This window comes from Antechinus flavipes, chromosome 2, assembly GCF_016432865.1.
Source record: "Antechinus flavipes isolate AdamAnt ecotype Samford, QLD, Australia chromosome 2, AdamAnt_v2, whole genome shotgun sequence".
Classification (NCBI taxonomy): domain Eukaryota; kingdom Metazoa; phylum Chordata; class Mammalia; order Dasyuromorphia; family Dasyuridae; genus Antechinus; species Antechinus flavipes.
In genome coordinates this window covers 145,453,240-145,473,148 of record NC_067399.1, presented here as the reverse complement: position 1 = coordinate 145,473,148, position 19,909 = coordinate 145,453,240, and the positions used below count along the sequence as shown (strand labels likewise).

Sequence of the window (19,909 nt, the reverse complement as noted above, 5' to 3'; positions counted from 1 at the left end):
AAGTAGAACTAATTAATACAAGGCTTGTGTTCACACCTTTACTCACTGGAGTTCACAAGTGTGAACTATCTGCATTTTTGTTTTTCTTCCCGGGTTATTTATACCTTCTGAATCCAATTCTCCCTATGCAACAAGAGAACTGTTCGGTTCTGCAAACATTATTGTATATAGGATAAACTGCAACATATCCAACATATAAAGGACTGCTTGCCATCTAGGGGAGGGGGTGGAGGGAGGGAGGGGAAAAAAATCGGAACAGAAACGAGTGCAAGGGATAATGTTGTAAAAAAAATTATCCTGGCATGGATTCTGTCAATATAAAGTAATTATTAAATAAAAATTAAAAAAAAAAAAACTTGTGCATACACCACTTGGTCCAGCTGGGTCTACGGCCCCAAGAAAGCAAAGGGAAAGGATCTATAGCAACTCTCTTCATAGTTTCCCAAAGTGGGTAACTAAGTAGATATCTCCTTTGTGGAGAATGGATAAACAAATTGTAGAGTATGAATGTAATGGAATATCATTGTGCTACCAAGGAACGGACAGCTCCAAAGAAAACTGCAAAGACCTTTATAAACTATTCCAGAGTGAAGTGAGCAGAATAAGAAAACAATTTATATAATAACATCAAAAAAATCAGTTTTCAAAAGACCTTAGGATGGTGACCAACACAATAATAAGGAATCCAAATGAATGAAGGTGAAATGGGTCACTCTCCCAAGAAACATGATCTAAAAACACAGAAGAGACAACATTCCTGAATATACATGGTTAACATGGGAATTTGTTTTGCTGGATCATGCCCTGAAAGATTTAATAGGTATTTTGTTTGTTGCTTTTGTTTTGTTTGTTTTTTTATTTTTTTTATTTTTTGCAAAATGGGGTAGTGGGATAGACAAATTAAATATTTATTGGAAAAATAAAAATAATTAATCAAAGATATTTTTTAAACACACATTTAAAAATACCTCTAGAATTTTGCTCAGAATCAAGGCCAAACTCATAGACCTGTATTTTGTTAAAACTCTATTTTTTCTAATCTTGGAAATGAGATCTGTTCCTTTCCAGACCTGCAGCCTTTCTGTCATTCTCACAATATTCCAAGGATCACAAGCAGTGATTCAAGAATCAGTTTCATCATTTCTGCAGTGTTTGGGGTAGCAAGCTCAGATGAATTTTACTGAATTTTACTAGTTTCTTTAGGTGAATATTGACTCCCAATATCAGGTATGTGTGTCTGTCTATCCTCTTCAGTACAAAGATCTTTTTTTTTTTTTTTTGGGGGGGGGGGGAGGACACAGAAAAACTGGTGTTCTCTTTAATTAAGTTCTACTTTAAAAATTGCCACAAAGATAAAACAACCCCACTATGACTATTCAATATATGAACATACCACCAGCCCTTGAACTGACAGGTTAGCATGGTATTTGAAAATACAGCTGGGAAAAGAGGTAAGGACATAATTAAAAGTCAGATTTCTATATGGCCAAGGAATAATTTTTATTTTATTTAGATGCTGTTGGTCACATCAAGTTTATGATACAATATTACAATAGTTTAGTTTATTATACAGTATAAATCATTAAAATTTTTACAATTCATTACATTGTCTTTGGATTTTTAACTCTCAGTTGATGCATACAAAATCAACATAAGCCCCAAATCTGAAGAGCCTTTTACTATGTACAGCAAACCCACCACATTTACAAAAATCCACAATGAGAAAGATGGTGCACAAGCCTCTCCCAACACAGTCGATTACATTAGTGTCAATAACAAAAAAGGAAGGTATTGTAGACTACGGTATAAAAGCAGATAATCTGGACTCCAATAAAATCAACATCTTCAGGATAAAAATCAGACCAACCTACCTCCTCTCTCCTACCCCCCAGCCTGAAAGTAACTGGTAATACTGGGGACTTTCAGAAACTAAGGCCTGAGCAGAATAAGCCCAATGAAGAACATCTTCAACTTGTCGGGCCCCAAGGTACAGAAGGCGGCTGCCCAGCCCAGCTGCTGCATGGATGCAGGGACAGAAGGGGAGCCCTTTGCAGACACAAAAGAATGGATGAGAGTACAAGGAGAGGTGCGGCCCATTCCCACAGGAGGAAAAAGGCAAGGAGTCTCCATCCAGCCTTATCTGTGAAAGAGTGCAGAAGTGGCGTGTCTGTCCCCAAAGGCAGAAGAGATCCAGGACTCCCTGTGGGGGAGCCCCCCACTGCCCCTCACCACGGGTCATGCCTTCTCTCAGCCTTTCCCTCCTTCGTGACCCATACCTGTGAACATTCCCTTCCCATTTCCTTCTCTGAGAGGTCCCAAGCCATCTGTCCTGCCCCTTCCTTGCCTGCTAAAAGTAAACTCAATCCAAAATAACTGCAAAAACCTGAGGGAAAGGCCTTGAACATTTCCAGCCTGACATTTCCTTGAAAGAAATGCTTAAAAAAAAAGAAAAGAAAAAAAAGAGGGGGCCACACCCTATGGCCTGAAACCATGAGTGTGCCCGTGCGCGCGTGCGTGCACACACACACATACACACAACTCAGTCCCACAGACCTTTTTCCCAAAAGAGAGAAACCCCAGGCCATTCCCAAGTACTCTCTTTGCCCCATTCTCCCAATAAACCTTAGGGACACTCCCAGACACAATTAGATAGCTGATAGTGAGTTTGTGATATTTCTGAGTAAAAACAAAAAACAAAATTAACAATTATTAAAAATAAGTTTTTTAGAACCTGATGAAATAGACTGAAGTAGTGTCTTATTTTTTAAGCTGCTTGCCTCAAGGAAAAATCACTTAAAAGGGGCTTGGGGCTCATTTGGAATTTCTCTCCCTTGATTCAGGAGACAGTCTCAGGGAGAAGGCACTCTGAAAGCACCAGGTTAGCTCAAGAACTCTGGGGCCAAAGTGGTGGGAGTTAAGGATCCATCAGGAATTCAATAGGCTGCCAGTAGCGCAGTCATGCTCTGGGAGTTGCATCTGGGGCTAGATAACCCAACACTGCTGCAAGCTGAGGTCCCCGGAGTCCACCTGGCTCACATGGCACTGATTACTGAGAGCCCAAGGCTGTACAAGGTGGACACCCACCATCGTGGCTTCGACCACTATCTCCTAGAAAGAGCTCAGACTCACGCATTCCAATTCACTTGTAGACTATGAAATGTCATATTAACCTTCACTGCTGGGATGATATTAGTAAATCAGGAGTTTACAGAATTACTTCCAAGATGCATCCTGAGAGAGACTTTGAGTATAAAGCAGTCCCATCACACAAATATGCTTTATCCTAAGCAATGTGCAATTGTCCTTGGGATCCTGGCCAAGGATGTAAAACTCCACCTCACACCAATATCGTGGCCACTGCCTGCAGAAATTCTAGCAAGGAGAGGTCTATTCCCATATAAAGTGCATGAAAATCCCACCCTCAAAGCAAAAACCTAAGTGAATATCAACTGGTCTGAACCTGTGGTTCAGGTGAGCAGTCTGTTCATAGGATCAAAGTCAGGAATCACAAGTTTAAATATTGAGGCAGCAGAGTCCAAGCATCCTGGAAAGTCTTCCAGAAACATGGATGGGAATATTTAAGGCCTGGGGGTAATAATGGATTTCTCAATTAAAGTGAAGACCACAGAAACAAGACTTAAAAGGGAAAAAACAGAAGCTGGAGCTGTCACAAAAGTAAAGAAACCTTTCCTTCTGCTCCCTGACCCTGCTAAGGGTCAATGACACCAGCCCTGAAGCCAAAGGTGGGATTAGCTGCTGCCCAGGTGCCTCCACACACGTCTACTCAGAGCCATAATTCCACCACAAAGGGGGCTCGGTCCCCTCAGGTTAGTCCTGCAGGGGCTGCTTCTTCCAGAGACAAGACATGATGATCAAACAAAAACAAAAGTAACGGGTGTAAATACCACCCTAGAATATGAGAGTCGTCGGCCCGAGCAGGCTTGGGGCTCCCCAATCTCGATGGAGAAATACCTTTCTGCAGGGACTTAAAAGTGATGTCAATTTTATTGATAGGAATAAAGAAGATGAGATTCTTGACCCAAAAAGAGATTTTTTAAATGACTTTCTGGGGAGGTTAAGTGGAAAATAAGACACAGAAGTGACAGCACCATATCCACTGAAACACACAGAGCAGGGGCCCCCCAAACTCTAAGTTGGTGACAAGAATAAAAATGAGGGCCTTGCTATGAAACTGCCAACCAGCACAAATTCAAACTGTTTGGAGAGGCTAAACACCAACTTCCCGACTGAGCTCAGACCCGGGGAAGCCAGGCTCACAGGGAAGGAGAACAGCCTCAGCCTCAGGTGCACAGAGAAGCTAGTCTCCAAGAGTGACAACACTGAAGAGAAAGAAAACAGCCCTGGCTGGGTGGATGAGCAGCACGAGCAGAGGACCCCCTTCCCCACTCCCTTTCTCCCCCTTTCCACTGCCTGCACCCTCCCCAGAACATCACCAGCCTCTTTTAAAGGCAGATAGCAACTTTGCAGGGGTCCCCTGTGGAGTCTCTGGGAGGCCCCCCGCCTGAGGGAGGTGGGGAGAGCTGGTCAGGAGAGGTGGCTGAAAGCTTGGGCTCTAGTCTTGCTCCTGACACAGGCTTGTCTGCCCTTTCCGGGTCTCAGTTTCCCCAGGTGTAAAATGAGAAGGCAGAGTCCCATCTCCACAGTCCCCTTCAGGCTGGACACCCCAGAATACCCTTTGTTCACCCCTGGATGCTGCCCAAATGGAGCTCAGAGGCTTCTAGCAGCCTGTTGGTCAGTGTTCTTCCTGGACCCAAATGGGCACCACCTGGCATCCAAGGTGGCCAGGAGCACTCAGGCTGGGCATGCACCACCTTGCCTGCCACAGGGGATAACAGGGAACCCACTAGTGGAGAGCCCACAAAGTCAGGGGTAATGTGGACAACTTTGGCCCAAAATTTTATGTTCAAAACAGTTTTGTTACAAATGTTACACCCTCCTCAGTCCAACTGTACCTAACAAGGGGGATTAGGAGAAGAAAAAGGCAAATCACTTGGAAAACAGCTGATTATTAAAGAAGTTTAATTTAAGGCAGCGTTGCAAGCAATTACTAGGATTTTAATTAATGGAAGTTAATTAATCTTAAGCTTCTTCACAGAGCGTCACCCAGCTATTTAACAATCAAATGTCTGGATTGTGAGTGCCGCTGATAATTTTTCCCCTCTCCCCTGAAAACTAATTGCCAGGACATTCCATTGCAGAACATCATTCCCCTTTGTCCTATGAGGCATTCATAGCAAAGATCATAGCATCTGTAGCTAGAGGGAGGCTTCAGGATACCCTCACCCAATCCCATCAATTTACAGACAATGAGCCTGAGACAAAGAAAGGGAACCTCCCCCCACCCTCAGTTTTAAGGATTAGGCAGTAGAGCTCATCCAGCACAATGCTCACATTTCACAAAAAACATATGAGGAAGCCCCAAGGGGGATCACCTCCCTGAGGCCAGCTGGCAGGGGACCCCAGAGCCAGGATTTAAAGCCAGGTCTTGACTCTACTTGTCCCACACGCCCCCAGAGCTATTGCCAAGGACACATTCCCTGTGGATTCCGATCCATTGCCCCCCTCCCCCCCTTGCGATTTCCCTGCAGAATCCACTAAGATCACCCCAATGGCCCTGTGGGGATGCTGACAACTTTTACCGTCCCTCTTCATAGGTAACTTCAAATTCCCTAGGAGTCCAAGACATTTCCCAATGAGATGCTTCCAAACATAAGAATCAGTCACATGATCATAAGGGAACAATGTGCAAACAAAATTAATGTTTTCTGAGCACTCATATTCAAGGCTCTTGGGGGTGGGGGTAGGGAGGGCAGATAATGTAAGGACTGTTATTTTAGAATCAACTTTATTAATTCAACTTGTCAAACATTTATTAAGCATGAATTTAACATCCAGCCCGGTGCTGGGCTCTGGGGAAGATGCAAAGATTAGAGAACCACTTAGTTGCTATACTTGGGGGGGTCCTAGAATCTTGAAGTGAAGTTCCTGGGCATCCAAAACATGCTCCTTTTCCTCTAGCTGCTTAACTTGTCTTGTTGACCTCATTTGTGGACAGAAGTTCCAACATAAAAGCCCCCAGTTCCTTCCTCTCTAGAATGTCCTTCCCTCCTTCCTTTCACTGCCAGCTTCCTCTGAGGGCTGCTCTGCTTCCGGCCACTTCGCTAAGGGATGGAAAAGATGATGCTGACCAGAGAAGAGGTCTTTAAGGAAAAGAGATTCTTAGCAGTCCAGGATGGTACCCAGAACCCCCTCCAGGTCTCCAGCCTCTGGGACCCAGTCTCAAAGATCTTACAGCAGATGAAAGAGAGAGAGACAGTGTGGCCTGTAGCCTGGGTCACAGGGGTCAGGTGAAGCCTTCGGACCTCTTCTCAGGATGCTGTTGCCTACATTCATGTCTTGGAAGAAATGCTAACTTTCAATAAAGGCTTTTTCGCCATATAGGACCACAGCCTCCCCAAAATTTAGCACCAGTTAAGGATTCCTACTAAAGATGTGCATATAGATAGAAAGGAAAGAGAACCCTGTGTGCCCACTCCCCCACCCCCACCCCCAAATGCAATGTCTGGGGCTTGCACTCAGTCACTAGCTTCTGGACTGTCCCAGAAACAAACAAAACAGAAGTAGAAAGCCTACCCTCTTCTCTCCCCACATCCCTGGTGACTCTATCAAAAACACGGAAGTTACAGAATTCTGTGAAATCATTTTTGCGTTCATTTCATTTAGATAAGGCCACTTGTGTATCTGAAAATAAAAGTAAGGATAGCCAAAAGTACCCTCTCCTCCCCATCCCACCTCCAGTCAGATTGTGGCCAGCAGCCAACCCCTTCTGGACACGGCTGTGAGAACCTCCTGGAGGCCCCAAGCAGGCTCTGTGTTCAGGCAAAGGCACCCAGGTCTATGGAAGGCAGTGAAAGATTGTAGCTCGCACATTATTTAGGATTAAAAAACAATAAATACAAATAAATACTATCCAAACACTCTGTTAAGGGCACCAGTGGGAAATAAAACAGTTTTCCAGGTTTAAGGCAAGGATGGTCTTTCTAACATATACCCTGTAAAAGAAAGGAAGGGAGAAAAGGGGGGGAAGAGGGAGAGGCCCTGTAGTTTGAGGCTGCTTAAGGAAACAAAAGTCCCCCACTCAAATGAGTCTTTTTTCAGGTGTGGAGAAAGGAAGGAATGGTCCCAGAAAGGCCTCAATGACCGAATGAAAACTGAACAGGAGCTTTGAGATGAAAAAGGCATACTTTGGGGCAGGGAAAGGAGGCCTCAGTTTTAATTATACTTGAAAAAGAAGAGGTTAGTGGAATCATCAGGAAATTAGAAATAAAGCATAACCCAAAGGCCCAGTGAGGGCCGGTGGAGGGGGCCGTGCCTCCCAGAGCCTCTCTTCCCCCTCCCCCCACTTAGGAGAGGCTTCCCATTGCCCGCTTTTGGCTGAATCCAGGAAAGAGCGCCTGAGGCCAGTAAAAACCCGGGGATGATAAGTCCAGAAGCCTGTGTCCCAGGGAGGCCAGAGGAGGCCCTGGGCTTGCTTCTGAGGCTCCAGCGCCCAAGGCTGGGATGTTACAGACTCCAAGACAGGTTTTAACCGCGCAGCAGCTTTACGACTAGGAAGGGCCATGCGGTTGCACTGTGGCAATCACAGAGGGCTTGGAAAGGGGGGGGCGGGAAAAGCTTTCCCAGAATCCTCGTTAGCGTGGGCCTAGGAAAGGAGTCGCTCCCGGCTGGCCGGAGCCCATTTAACTGGCCCAAGACTTGCGGTTTTCCGTGGCCTTCTGGCTCTTGTCGGGGCGCAGCGCAGAACCCCCTTCGGCCTTGGCCAGGGCCGTCAGCGAAGCCAAGTTGGAGGCCGAGCCCGACAAGCTGCCACTCTTGCGGTGCTCAGAGGTCACACCCTGAAGCCGCAGGCCAGCACTGCGCCTCCGGGCTGGGCCCTGCGCTTTCTTGATCCGGCCCGGCTTCACCAGGAGACCGTAACCAGGATTGCATTTGAAATACTGCTTTCCCCCAATGGAGCCATCGTTCTTACCTGGAATAAGAGCAAAGGAAAAGGGTTTAGCAGTCACAGTGGGGGGCGCAAGGGAGACCGAGCCCCCCCAGCCCACCGGCCCTCCCCAACTCCACCAGTCCCTGCACTGTGCCGGACTCCTCTGGGACACCTGCCTCAAGGCCAGCCCTGTACAACGTGATCAAAGGGACTCCTCCAGAACCATCTAACTGGCAAAGAGCGTGTGGACAGCAGGCACCTACTGCGTGTCTAGTGCGTGGGTAAACCCATCACCTGTTTTTGAGGAACACAGCCCAGGGAAGCCTGGCCAGTGACCAGGTGGGGAGCAGGACAGCTCAGCACTTAGGGATGAAAACCATGCAAGGGCAGACACGTGGGCCCGTGGTGCGGCCTCCCCGGGGGAGGGGGGCCATCCCCCTAAATGTGGGCAGACACTGCATGACTGTTCTGTACAGAGCACCATGGTATGAGGAAGTAACTGCTGGGACTAGATAAGATTGTCAAATTACTTCTGTTATAGTGAAAGGTGGCTAAAACTGAAAGGAAGGCCATATTGCTCAAGACTTCTTAAAACTTTTTCCACTCACAATTCCTTTTCACCCAATAAAATTTTATGCAACCTCGGATATATACAGATAAATAAATAAAATAGGTATACAAGTCAAACATTTACTGATAAAAAATCATAATTTTTCAATCCCCACACTCAGTTAAATTCACAGTTTAAAAAGCTGGGATATAACCTATGGAAACAACTTGACTAAAAGAATATATACTGCATTTTCATCTTGCAGTTAGGTACTTATTCTGACTAATATTTAGTGATTTGCAAAGATTATTATTTCAAATTGAATGAAACTGATTAATTTTAAGGTGATTATTGTTATCTTCCACATTCAAAACATGTTAGTAGCAATCACTGGAGGGCAAAGATTCAATGCTCTCTTGAGCCTCCCTTCTAGCCTAGGGGCCTATAATGATATATCTATGTGCTAATATGAAGTAATAATAATAATAACAATTACCATTGTTATTATTATGTCACAAATGAAGTCAGAATCTCTTAAGGAAGAAGTTTCCCTTTAAAATTGTTCAGTCCTATCCAACCCTGTCTGAGATGAAAAAAAAAAATCATAAGAAGGGAAACAAAGTTATTGACCTGGAAGACCTAAAGAGTAGAAAATTTAGAGGGAACCATGGAGACCATCTAAATATCTTTTCGTGTCTTGGCTTCAATTACATCTATTAACTTTCAAGTTTCTACAGCCAATCTCATCGCATGGCTTTATGCATTTAGAAATCTGCATTTCTAAAAACCTATGAGATATACCATTGGGAATTCCTTCCACAAAACATGTCCAAAATGGAAATAATCCTCACCACTAAATCTGCCTCCTACATTAACTTTTATACTCAACAGTACTTCTATCTTGCCAGTCAACACAGACTTGTAACTATAAAGTCAATTTTGGCTCTTCACTCCCATTCAAGTTCCATGTTCCATCCAATTTCCAAACCTTGTTTATCTGACCTTGGCAACCAAGCTCCTTCCTTGTTGTCATGATGCACTGAGCACAACCACCTTAGTTCAGCCTCCTGATGGTTCTTCTTGCCTCGAGATGATCCTCTTTCCAACTCATCCTTCCTCTTGTTGCCAAAATAATCTTCCTAATGCACTGGTGGATCTGATTATGTCATTCCTCTATTAAAAATACTTCATTGACTTTCCATTCTCTACTGAATAAAGTATAAATTCCTGATCCTGGCATTCAAAATCCTCCAAGATCTCACTCAACATTACCATCCTGCCCTCCTTCATGATTCTCCTACAGATTACAACTGGAATGAACTCATCTCTTCTTCCCAGGTTTCATCCTATCTCGCCCCACTTCTATATCTGTGACATTCCTACCTCCCACCTCTATTTCAGAGTCCCTTCCTTCCCTCGCCTTCAAGGAGCAGTACAATTTTTCTAAGAAATCTTACATACTCCCCTGGCTTGAAAGCAACCTCCTCCCCTTTTTGTCAGAATGCTCAAAATCACTCTATCTGGGGCTTTTATCTCCATTTTTACCCATCACACTTGCCACCTATATTGTAATTATTTGGAAAAATGTTTCTCCACCATGAAGTTGCAAGCTTCTTGAAGAGAAGCTTGGTTTCAAGAGTCCAGCACAGTGCAATAGAAAACACTTGGCAAATACAGTCAAACCCTTCACATCGCCAATGTAGAACCAAAGGTGGGGCAGGAAAGTGATCTGACCAAGAGAATGGCAGAGGCAGGCTTCAGCCCAGGGGTTCCCCAATCTAAATCTGAGACTAAGGCCCAGGGCCTGGGCCTGTCACTCTAAGCTGAATTGGTCTGCTGGACTTACTCACCTGAAGGGAGATCTAACTCTACTCCAATCCAGGTGCCCTCTTGAAAGTCTGTTGGTCCAACATACCGGACGATTCCAGTTTTATTAGTGCCCACAGTGACATACTCTCCCTCTTTTAACCATTCTGGGACTTCATCAGCATCTTCTGAATCAGAGGCCGCCTCTGCCTTCTCCCTGGCTGTCCCTCCTGGGCTGTGGGGACCTTCCGAGGTCCCCTGGTCTTCACTGCTCCCGGAGGTACAGTCCCCCAGCATCTGTGTGAACGACTTTAGCTCTGACGTTCTCACCTTCTGGATTTTAAATGGGGAAGCCACAGCAGAAGATGGAGAGAGTAAGTTGGGGGGTGGTGGGGGTCTGGTGCCCTCAAGGCTGGGGCCTGGCTTGGGCCGGTCCTTGGCCCGAGCAGGCAGCCTGGCCACAGACCCAGACTCTGCTGCCGGCAGCCGGCCGGGCACCTCCTGCTGCTGGGTGGGGGTGGAAAGAGAGCTCTTGGTGTCCATGGCCAGAGAGGCAGCCTCTGGGGGCTCATTCTGACTGAGAGGAGGGGCTGAGCCCTTGGGCTCTGAGGCCCCGCAGCTGCCGTCTAGGACGTTCTCCATTGGCTGGGTCTGTGCTTCTGCTGCATTAACCAAACGCTCTTTCTGAGACAAAGGTAGACTCTCTGAGGATGAAGTAACGGGGGGAGATGGGCCCTCCCCTTCGGGTGTTCCTTGGCAGAAGGGGTTCGAGAGACCGCTTGGGGTCTGACTGCCAGCATGAGCACTGGTGTCCGTGCTGCTTCCAAGGGCCTCAGAGAGAGTCGCTGTTGAGACGCTATGAGAGAAGTAACCACTAGAGGCTTCACTCAGGGGGCTGGGAGGACCCTCTGTGATGTCCTGGGTCTGGACATTGGAAGGATGGAGCTGCTGGGAAGGCACTTTGTTGACTTTATCAGAATTCTTTCCGAGGGCAGGAGATGGCAGAGTAGTTTCAGACAGTTCTTTCCGCTCATCCTCTTGAGTAACCTGAAGCAGAAAGCACAATAATTTAATATATTCATGCACTCTTGGGAACAGCCAAAACAGCCTTCATATTGTTCCCTGCACACAATCTATGATTTCTGTATCTTTGCAAGGTCTGTTCTCTGTGCTTGAAATGTATCCTCCACCCACCCACCCTCACCTTTGGTTTTCAGAATCTTTATGTTCAACTCAAACAGGTAGGATCTTATATAAAATATACACCAAATAAACATAAAAGGAGACAACAGCAACTGAGAAGCTCAGGCAAGGTCTGATGGAATGGGTGGGGTTGACTCTCCCAATAAAATATAAGATTCTTGAGAACAAAGAATGTTTCATTTTTTGCTCTGTATTCTCATCACTGTACCTAGTGACTGGCAAACTGGGGGAGATTACTGAATGCCTGGTTGAATATTCACAATTTGCCAATGATTTGGAAATCGCTCTTGCTAAGAAAATCAAAAATAAAAATAGCATTATTTCTTTCAGCTCCTGTAGGAGGACTGTGGAGTCCACTGGCAGAGCCTAGGTAGAAGGTCAATGTCCCACACTAAACGGCCACTCAATAACTGAAAGACATTCTGACTTGGGCTAATGAATTTCCTCCCTTGAAAACATAGGCCCACTTCACAGGGAGACTGTAAGGATTATTAAAAAGGCTGAGAAGCACTTTTCTCCGCATAATTTAAATCATGATCTCATCAGAGGACTGGAAGATGTTTCAGTACAGCTTTTACCAGCACAAAAATGACTCCTGAGCCCAGTGGCTCTGACTCAACCTTCCTAACTGGAAGGAGCTCAGGCAGTCAGAGGGCAGCTCCTCCTCTGGACCACGAGGTGCACAGCCCTCTCTTTCCTATAATGCATTCTGGTGCTCTGACACTGGTCCCATTCCCCTGACCGGGAGTTCCTGGGTTGCAGTGAAACAAAGGCACAAAAAGCTCCAATGGACTCCCTGGGAGCAAGGGCTGAATGAGGGCTGGGAGCCGGTGCTGCTCTGGCCCTTCCCTCTTCGATCACTCTGTCCGTGAGTCATCCTGGCAGCCAACAAACACAGAACACATATTTCATTTGGAACTTTGACAGCCCTGGCTTGTCCAAACTCCAGTGTATCAGTGGTGCTGGTAAGGTGTTCTCTGGTTAATATGCCTTCTCACGAAGCTGGCAGATTATCAGTCTGTTCGCCCATTAACAATGATGGGGAGGAGAGGAGGCAGAGAGGACTGGGGGAGGGAGAGTTGCTTCAGCACAAGAAATATGTTTTCCAATATTTACTGAAAGATTATTTATATTACAGGAATGGTCATTTCCCATTTGAAATGCAGGATTTATTTGAACTGGGAAAGAGTCTGTGATCTATAAGTCTCTTACAGTTACTTGGCTTAACTTGGCAGTCTGATAAATCATGCATTTTTACATGAGCTGTCATTTATATCCCTGTTTCCAAAGGTCCTCCTTTTCCTTCATCATACACTTCCAGGATGCAAAATTAACTGCACCTCTTGAGATTAACAGCCCTTTTAGTGATGGATTTCTGAGCTGCAAAGTTTACAAAATCCAACAGATCAATAACCCTCACTAACACATCTACTCTAAAAGATTAAGGTCTTTCAATCTTTTTTTTTTTTTTTTTTACAGCTTGTCCATATTTTATTTATTATTTTCTATTTTGTTTCCTAAGATCACTGACCCTATAGGGAGGATTGAAGGCACCAATTCAAGACATGAGAAAGACTAGATAGAACATTAGTAAGAAATCTGGTCTGGAAGCAGGCAGCCACAATGCCAATTTGATTTGATTTCCCAGCAGAATCTTGAAATATCAAGGCTAGGAAATCACTTAGAAATCACTTACTTTTCATTTTCCAGATGAAAACATTGATCCCCAACTATCAAAGTGATCCTATTAAAGTCACCTAACTATTAAATGACAGACTGCTAGCAGCCCAGTCCCAGTCCCAATCCAATCCTCCTGTGATACTCTTCTGCCTACAACTGCAGAGGCTGTCCACTCTGAGGCACAATGCTTTACCGTGCTTAAAGCCCTTTTGCACAAATCACCTCATTAAATCCTCATCATAAGTCTGAATAGTATGTTAAGGCAGGCACTGCAATCTATGTTCCACAAAGGGAAACAGAGCTACACAGTTTTAGCTAATATTGGATTCAAATTCACCCAGTGGCTTAGTGGAAAGACACCGGATCTTCTGGGTTTACAGTCCTCCCCTTTTTCCACATTAATAGCAATTCATCCCAGAGTGTCCTTCAGAGCTGAGAGTGGTTGGCAAGGGCTTAAATCATCTTTCAAATCCTGGGACTTTTTTGGTTTTGTTTTAATAAATAAAATTTTCCTATGCAGATAACTTTAGCTAAGAGAATGAAAGCACAGTGGGAGAAAATAGATTTGCTATTCATAAGACTAGAAGTGCTGTTGATCTGTGGGAGATCATAAGAGACTATTTTCTCCCAGCTTAGCATTAGTCTTTTCACACTGATATCATGAATCAGAATGAAATGTAAAACTGAGAATTAAGCTAAACACTTGGAATAAGGAGATTGTTCTGTTTATAGCAAGCTTCAATGCCTAGCAGTGGGCTATTAAAGCAGCAGACTGCATTAGCAGTCAAGCACCTAAAAGTTAAACAATCATATGATTAACAAGTTGAAAATAGAAAGTATAACAGGGAACATTGGGGGGGGGGGGGGGGAGGGAGGGAGGGGTAAGATGGGAGAGAAGGGGGAAGTGACCTATATTATAGTTAATTATCGAAAAGTTAAGTTTAAAAAAATCAGTGCACGCACAGACCAAATAATCCCTCCATCTGTGCATTCTGTGTGTGGGGGCCGCCACGATGAACATAGGGAGGGCGTCGCTGGCTCTTATAATAGCACTGCTGTCAATAGCAGCACAAATACCTGTTTTGTCTTGGTCCTGCTGATATCCATGCTGACAGGTTGTACCATAATTCTGGGAATGGGCTGAAATGACAAGAAAAGAGGAAAGAAAATTTAAGTCCGCTGACATTATTAAATTTAACAGGAAACAGAGAAGTATACTTTAATTAAACAAACGAGAACAAATCAAGAACCATATCCTGAGGTGGTTTAATAAGTTTTTAATTACTTCTGCTAGCAAGTTATCTTCAATAAATATTCCTGCAGTGAAGAATGCATTCTAAATCTATTCCAGGTATGACAGGAAACACCAATAGGTAAAAGGACCCTGTCCTCAAAGCCCTTACAATCCAAGTGGGAAGATAAAAACAGAGCAGGAAGCAGCATATGCAATTCAAAAGTGCTACAAAAAGCTATAGGAGTTTGGAAGAAGAGCTCCTGGGTCCCGGGGTACTCAGGGAAAGCATCTGGGAGACTTGAACAGAATAATAAAAAGGAAAGGATCAGGGAGGAGATAGGAGGCAAAAGATGCCTTTCCATCAAAGATACAGAGGCAGGAACATTTTAGAGGTATTTTAGTAAAAGACTGATTTCACTGGAGCCAAGGGGCTAATGTTGGGGAATAATGTAAAACAAGACTTCCTTAAGTGCCTGGGGGATGGGTTTTGACTTGATATTGAGGGGATTACAAGGTAGGAGGAGTTTCTGGACAGTATTATATGAAGTATGTTTTAGGGAAATTAGTTTGCTGATGAAGTTTATAATAAGGACTGGGGGCAGGTGACAGAATGAAGGCAGTTCCTTCAACTGTGATTCTATTAGATAGTAAGGACCTAAATTAAGGGTGAGGTAGAGGGAAAGGGAGAGATGGGAGAAACTGGGGAATGATTGACAATACTGCACAAGTGAAAGGGGTCAAGTGAGCAATAATTATGAAATGAGAATTTCGGTTTGGAGAGAGCCCAGTATGGTCATTTTAGTGCTGCATCTGGGTTGGTAGACTGGCTCGGCTACTCAATACCCAGTATGACCTTAAAGAGGTGCCTACGATTCTCTTGGCCTCCACCAGAGCATCTATATGAGGGAGCTGGAATGGATGACTTTTTTGGCTATAGATCTATTACACTAAGAACTGGACGACAAAAAGACTTTCCAATTTTCACAACTTTCTTGTCTTCCGGTGCTACAATCCAACATCTTCAGCTATCTACAAAATACCTCAATCTGGATTCTGCAAGAATGCAAAGGTCAACATGACCAAAATCTCTCAAGGACCCTCCACACCTTGACGCTGCCACCTGCCCTTTGCAGCCTCATCTTCCCCCTCTGCCATATTAGCTAAAGGGGACTACTCCCATACGACCTTCACATTGTTCTACACATCTCCACTGCCTATTTCTTTGACAGCAGAAGCAAAAATCAAATGATCCTATCACTTATCAAGATGCTTTCCCAGATGAGAGAAACATGGCATCTGTTTTGTACAACCAGCAATCAGTTATTTCTTTAGCAACAATCCTTAAAAAGGAAATAAATCCTAAATCATTAAAATAAAATCTTTGATATGCTGCTCATCTCTCCTAAACAAGAGCTCTTCTTGTCAAACACTCCAGTCCTGTTTTCATCATCACTCTGACTGCACACTCCATTTCCTACTGTGGCCCCCCCCCCCCTTGGGCCAGAGACATTTGCCCCAGTTCCCACAGACCAGGAATACTCTGGCCTGCTTAGGGCCAGTCAGGAACAGAAGGGACCTGAGAGGCCAGTTAGTCTTTACAGAAGGAGAAGATGAGCTCCAGGCAGGTTAGCAATGTATCCACAGCTGCATAAAAAATACTCAATGGAAGTGCTGTGGGAATCCAAGATTCTGAGGCCTAAAGCAAGGGCTATTTCTTTTTCATAGTGGGTTTTCTGTTTGTTTTGGGGACTGGTGTTCTCTTATTCCAGGAAATCAGCATATTTCAGGTACTCTGCTCACCAATTTTTGTATCACATCTGATAACGATTCAAAAAAAGATTATTGCAAAGTACTTCATCATAAATCTCTAAGGTGCAAGTCAGTGCAGACATTTAAGGTTTGCAGAATGCTTTACAAATATCTCTCAAAATAATATTGGGAAGTAAGCATTCTCATTATCCTAACATTTATAGATGAGAAAATTGAGGGAAACAAGGGCTAAGTAACTTGCCTGGGGTTAAACATCTAGGAAACATCTGAGGTTGAATTTGAACTTGGGCTTTCCTGACCTCTGAGAGCACATATAAAGTGTCAGTGTCACACATAGGAAGCAAATCAGATTCTAGTGGGTTGGTCAACCATGCTATTTACTAGGACGTACTGTTTCCTGAGCAGAACTGAAAATGACCCAGGAAAGGCAATGACAGTATCCCAGGCTGATGAATGAGATGGGAAATAACAGCAAAAGACTTGAGTAAAATGTGTTGGTCTGTGGGGAGCAGCCACTGCCAAAGAGAAAAGGTTAACTAAGTTAGAATATGCTCAGAGAAAGCGCTTTCTCTCTCTTTCTCTCTCTCTCTCTCTCTCTCTCTCTCTCTCTCTCTCACACACACACACACACACACACACACACACACACAAACTTATGTACACATGTATGTGTAAAAATACATATGCATATTTCTAACTACATCACAATTCCTTTAAATGAGACCTTCTAATATCCAGTGGAGATGGGAAAGCAAAGCAGGGTAGAGAGAGAATCAATCCATGATGACAACATGAGAAAATAAATTATATAAAACTTTTAACACTTTAATAGCTAATGATGTAAATTGGATATGCTTTTTAAACCAGCATAGACTGATACCCCTCCTCTGCTGCAGATAGAGCCCAATGTAACCATTAATGATGACTCTGAATGAAGAATTTTCTAGTTAAACTACAAGTAAGTACCTGACAATACCAACCTCCTTTATCGACCCACACCTATTTAGCTAGGTCTGAGTCACAGAGAGGAAAGAAGGGGGTTCTCTGAATGATTAAAAAGAAAGACAGTAAGGGAAGAAGCCAAATTTAGAGATAAAAGAAGATGGCTGGAGGAAATGAGGAGTCCCATTCTAGACTTGGATAGGTGCACAGCTTTTGGAGGCCACACATTTTTAGTTTGTTAAAATAAAAAGATCACTTTGCAAACTTCTTTTAAATCGTGTTTAGTCATCTGTAAAATGAAGTGACCGAACGAACTCTACTGTCTCCTCTAAAATAACCCCGGAACCTAAAATCTGGGAAATAACACTAAAAACTTTGGAACACCATTGTCTCTGAGCCAAGAGAGGGAGATTCCTGGGCTTCTTTAGACAGTAAGTAACATTATTCCTCACCATCACTTCTACCATCTTCCATCTTGGGAAGAAAAAAAATGTGGTCTGTCCCGCATGTCCACCTGCTATGATAGTATTCTAGTATTCTGCTAACCCAGTTATCCTAGTTATAACTCTGCTTAAGGGCAAGATCTTGTTTTTAAAACAACACACAGCTCTCATTAGAGGCAAGGCCCAGAACAGGTACTACCTCCTGCAGCAATCAGATTTGAATTTCTATCCCCACAACATAGCACAGTGCCCTCACCAATAAAATGCTAAAATGAATTGAACTAAGTTATTTAAAAAAAAAAAAAAAAAAAAAAAAAAAAAAGCCTGGGCCTGCTAGTTCACCAGTACCTCTTGCAAATACATGAAAGCCATAACCTCCTGGAAAAACTAACTTCTTTTTTCATTCGTTCACAACACAAATATCTGTTAAGCTTTGTACACAGTAAGCTGTCAACACTTCAGAAAAGGCAAAAGAAGGAAAAAAAAAAAAAAGGAAGAGATAAGGTGAACACAGCTTAATACAGCTCAACAATATGCCCTCTTCTTCAAGCAGTTAACCCCTAAAAAGTTAATAATGTCTAGTTCTAAAGCCTTTTCAATTTTCAGGGTAACTATCAGTAGAATTTTCTGGGTTAGCTTGGCAGATTCTACTTTTTTGAAAAAAAAATCAATAGCTGTTTTTGATCTAAATTTATTTATTTTTATAATGACTTTCTTCCCCAAAATACATGCAAAAATTGTTTCCATTCACCCTTGCAAAACCTTGTGTTCCATATTTTTCTCCCTCCTTCCTCCCCCTTTCAAAGAGCAAGTAATCCAATATAGGTGAAACATGCAATTCTTCTAAACCTTCCACATTTATCATGCTGCACAATAAAAATCAGAACAAAAAAAAAAGCGAGAAAAAAAAAAAAAGCAAACAATATCAACAACAAAGGTAAAAATACTATGTTGTGATCCACATTCAATTCCCATAGTCCTCTCTATTGGAATGCCCTGAACAACTTCATTGTTGAAAAGATCCAGGTCCATCTCTGTTGATAATCATATAATCTTCTTTTTGCCATGTACAATGATCTCCTGGTTCTGCTCATTTAACTTAGCACTAGTTCATGTAAATCTCTCCTGGCCTCTCTGAAATCATCCCACTGATCGTTTCTTACAGAACAATAATATTCCATAACATTCATATGCCACAGTTTATTCAGCCATTCTCCAACTGATGAGCATCCACTCAGTTTCTAGTTTCTTGCCACTACAAAGAAAACTGCCACAAACATTTTTGCACGTGTGGGTCTCTTTCCCTCCTTTAAGATCTCTTTGGGATATAAGTCTAGTAGTAACACTGCTGGGTCAAAGGGTATGTACAGTGTGATAACTTTTTGAGCACAGTTTCAAATTGCTCTCCAGAATGGTTGGATCACTTCACAACTCCATCAACAATGCATTACTGTCCCAGTCTTCTCACATCCCCTCCAAATCTGAGAAGTGTGTAGTGGTACCTCAGATTTGTCTTAATTTGCATTTCTCTAATCAAAAATGATTTAGAGCATTTTGTCATATGACTAGAAATGGCTTTAATTTCATCTGAAAATTACTCATATCTTTTAACCATTTATCAATTGGAGAATGGAGTATAAATTTGAATCAATTCTCTATGTGTTTTAGAAATAGGCATTTATCAGAGCCCTTGGACATAAAAAACTTTTCCCCTACTTTTCTGCTTCCTTTCAAATCTTGGCTGCATTAGTTTTGTACAAAAACTTTTAACTTTAACATAATCAAAATTAATCATTTTGCATTTCATCATGTTCTCTAGTTCTTCTTTGGCCATAAATTTTTTCTTTCTCCCCAGATCTGAGAGGTAGACTATCTCTTATTCTCCTAATTTGTTTTTAGTATCAATTCTTCATGTCTAAATAATGAACCCATTTCAAAAACATTTTTACAGTCAAAGGTTCTGATAAAGGCCTCATTTCTAAAATACATAGAGAATTGACTTTAATTTATAAGAAATCAAGCCATTCTCCAATTGATAAATGGTCAAAGGATATAAACAGACAATTCTCAAAGAAATTGAAACTATTTCTAGCCATATGAAAATATGCTCCAAATCATTATTAATCAGAGAAATGCAAATTAAGACAACTCTGAGATACCACTACACACCTGTCAGATTGGCTAGAATGACAGGGAAAGATAATGCGGAATGTTGGAGGGGATGTGGGGAAACAGGGACACTGATACATTGTTGGTGGAATTGTGAACACATC

General features: G+C 43.1%; 1 protein-coding gene across 1 annotated transcript in view; it reads right to left on the bottom strand.

The window, feature by feature from the left end:
- Positions 1-1,475: 1,475 nt before the first annotated feature.
- Positions 1,476-19,909, bottom strand: part of KIF13B (kinesin family member 13B) — a 249,415-nt gene continuing 230,981 nt past the window's right edge. Inside the window, exons 38-40 of the mRNA XM_051975736.1 lie at positions 14,325-14,387; positions 10,409-11,411; positions 1,476-8,050 (exon numbers count right to left, since the gene is read on the bottom strand). Coding sequence (XP_051831696.1) covers positions 7,761-8,050; positions 10,409-11,411; positions 14,325-14,387 — 1,356 coding nt within the window. The 3' untranslated portion in view covers positions 1,476-7,760. The remainder of the gene's footprint in view (positions 8,051-10,408; positions 11,412-14,324; positions 14,388-19,909) is intronic.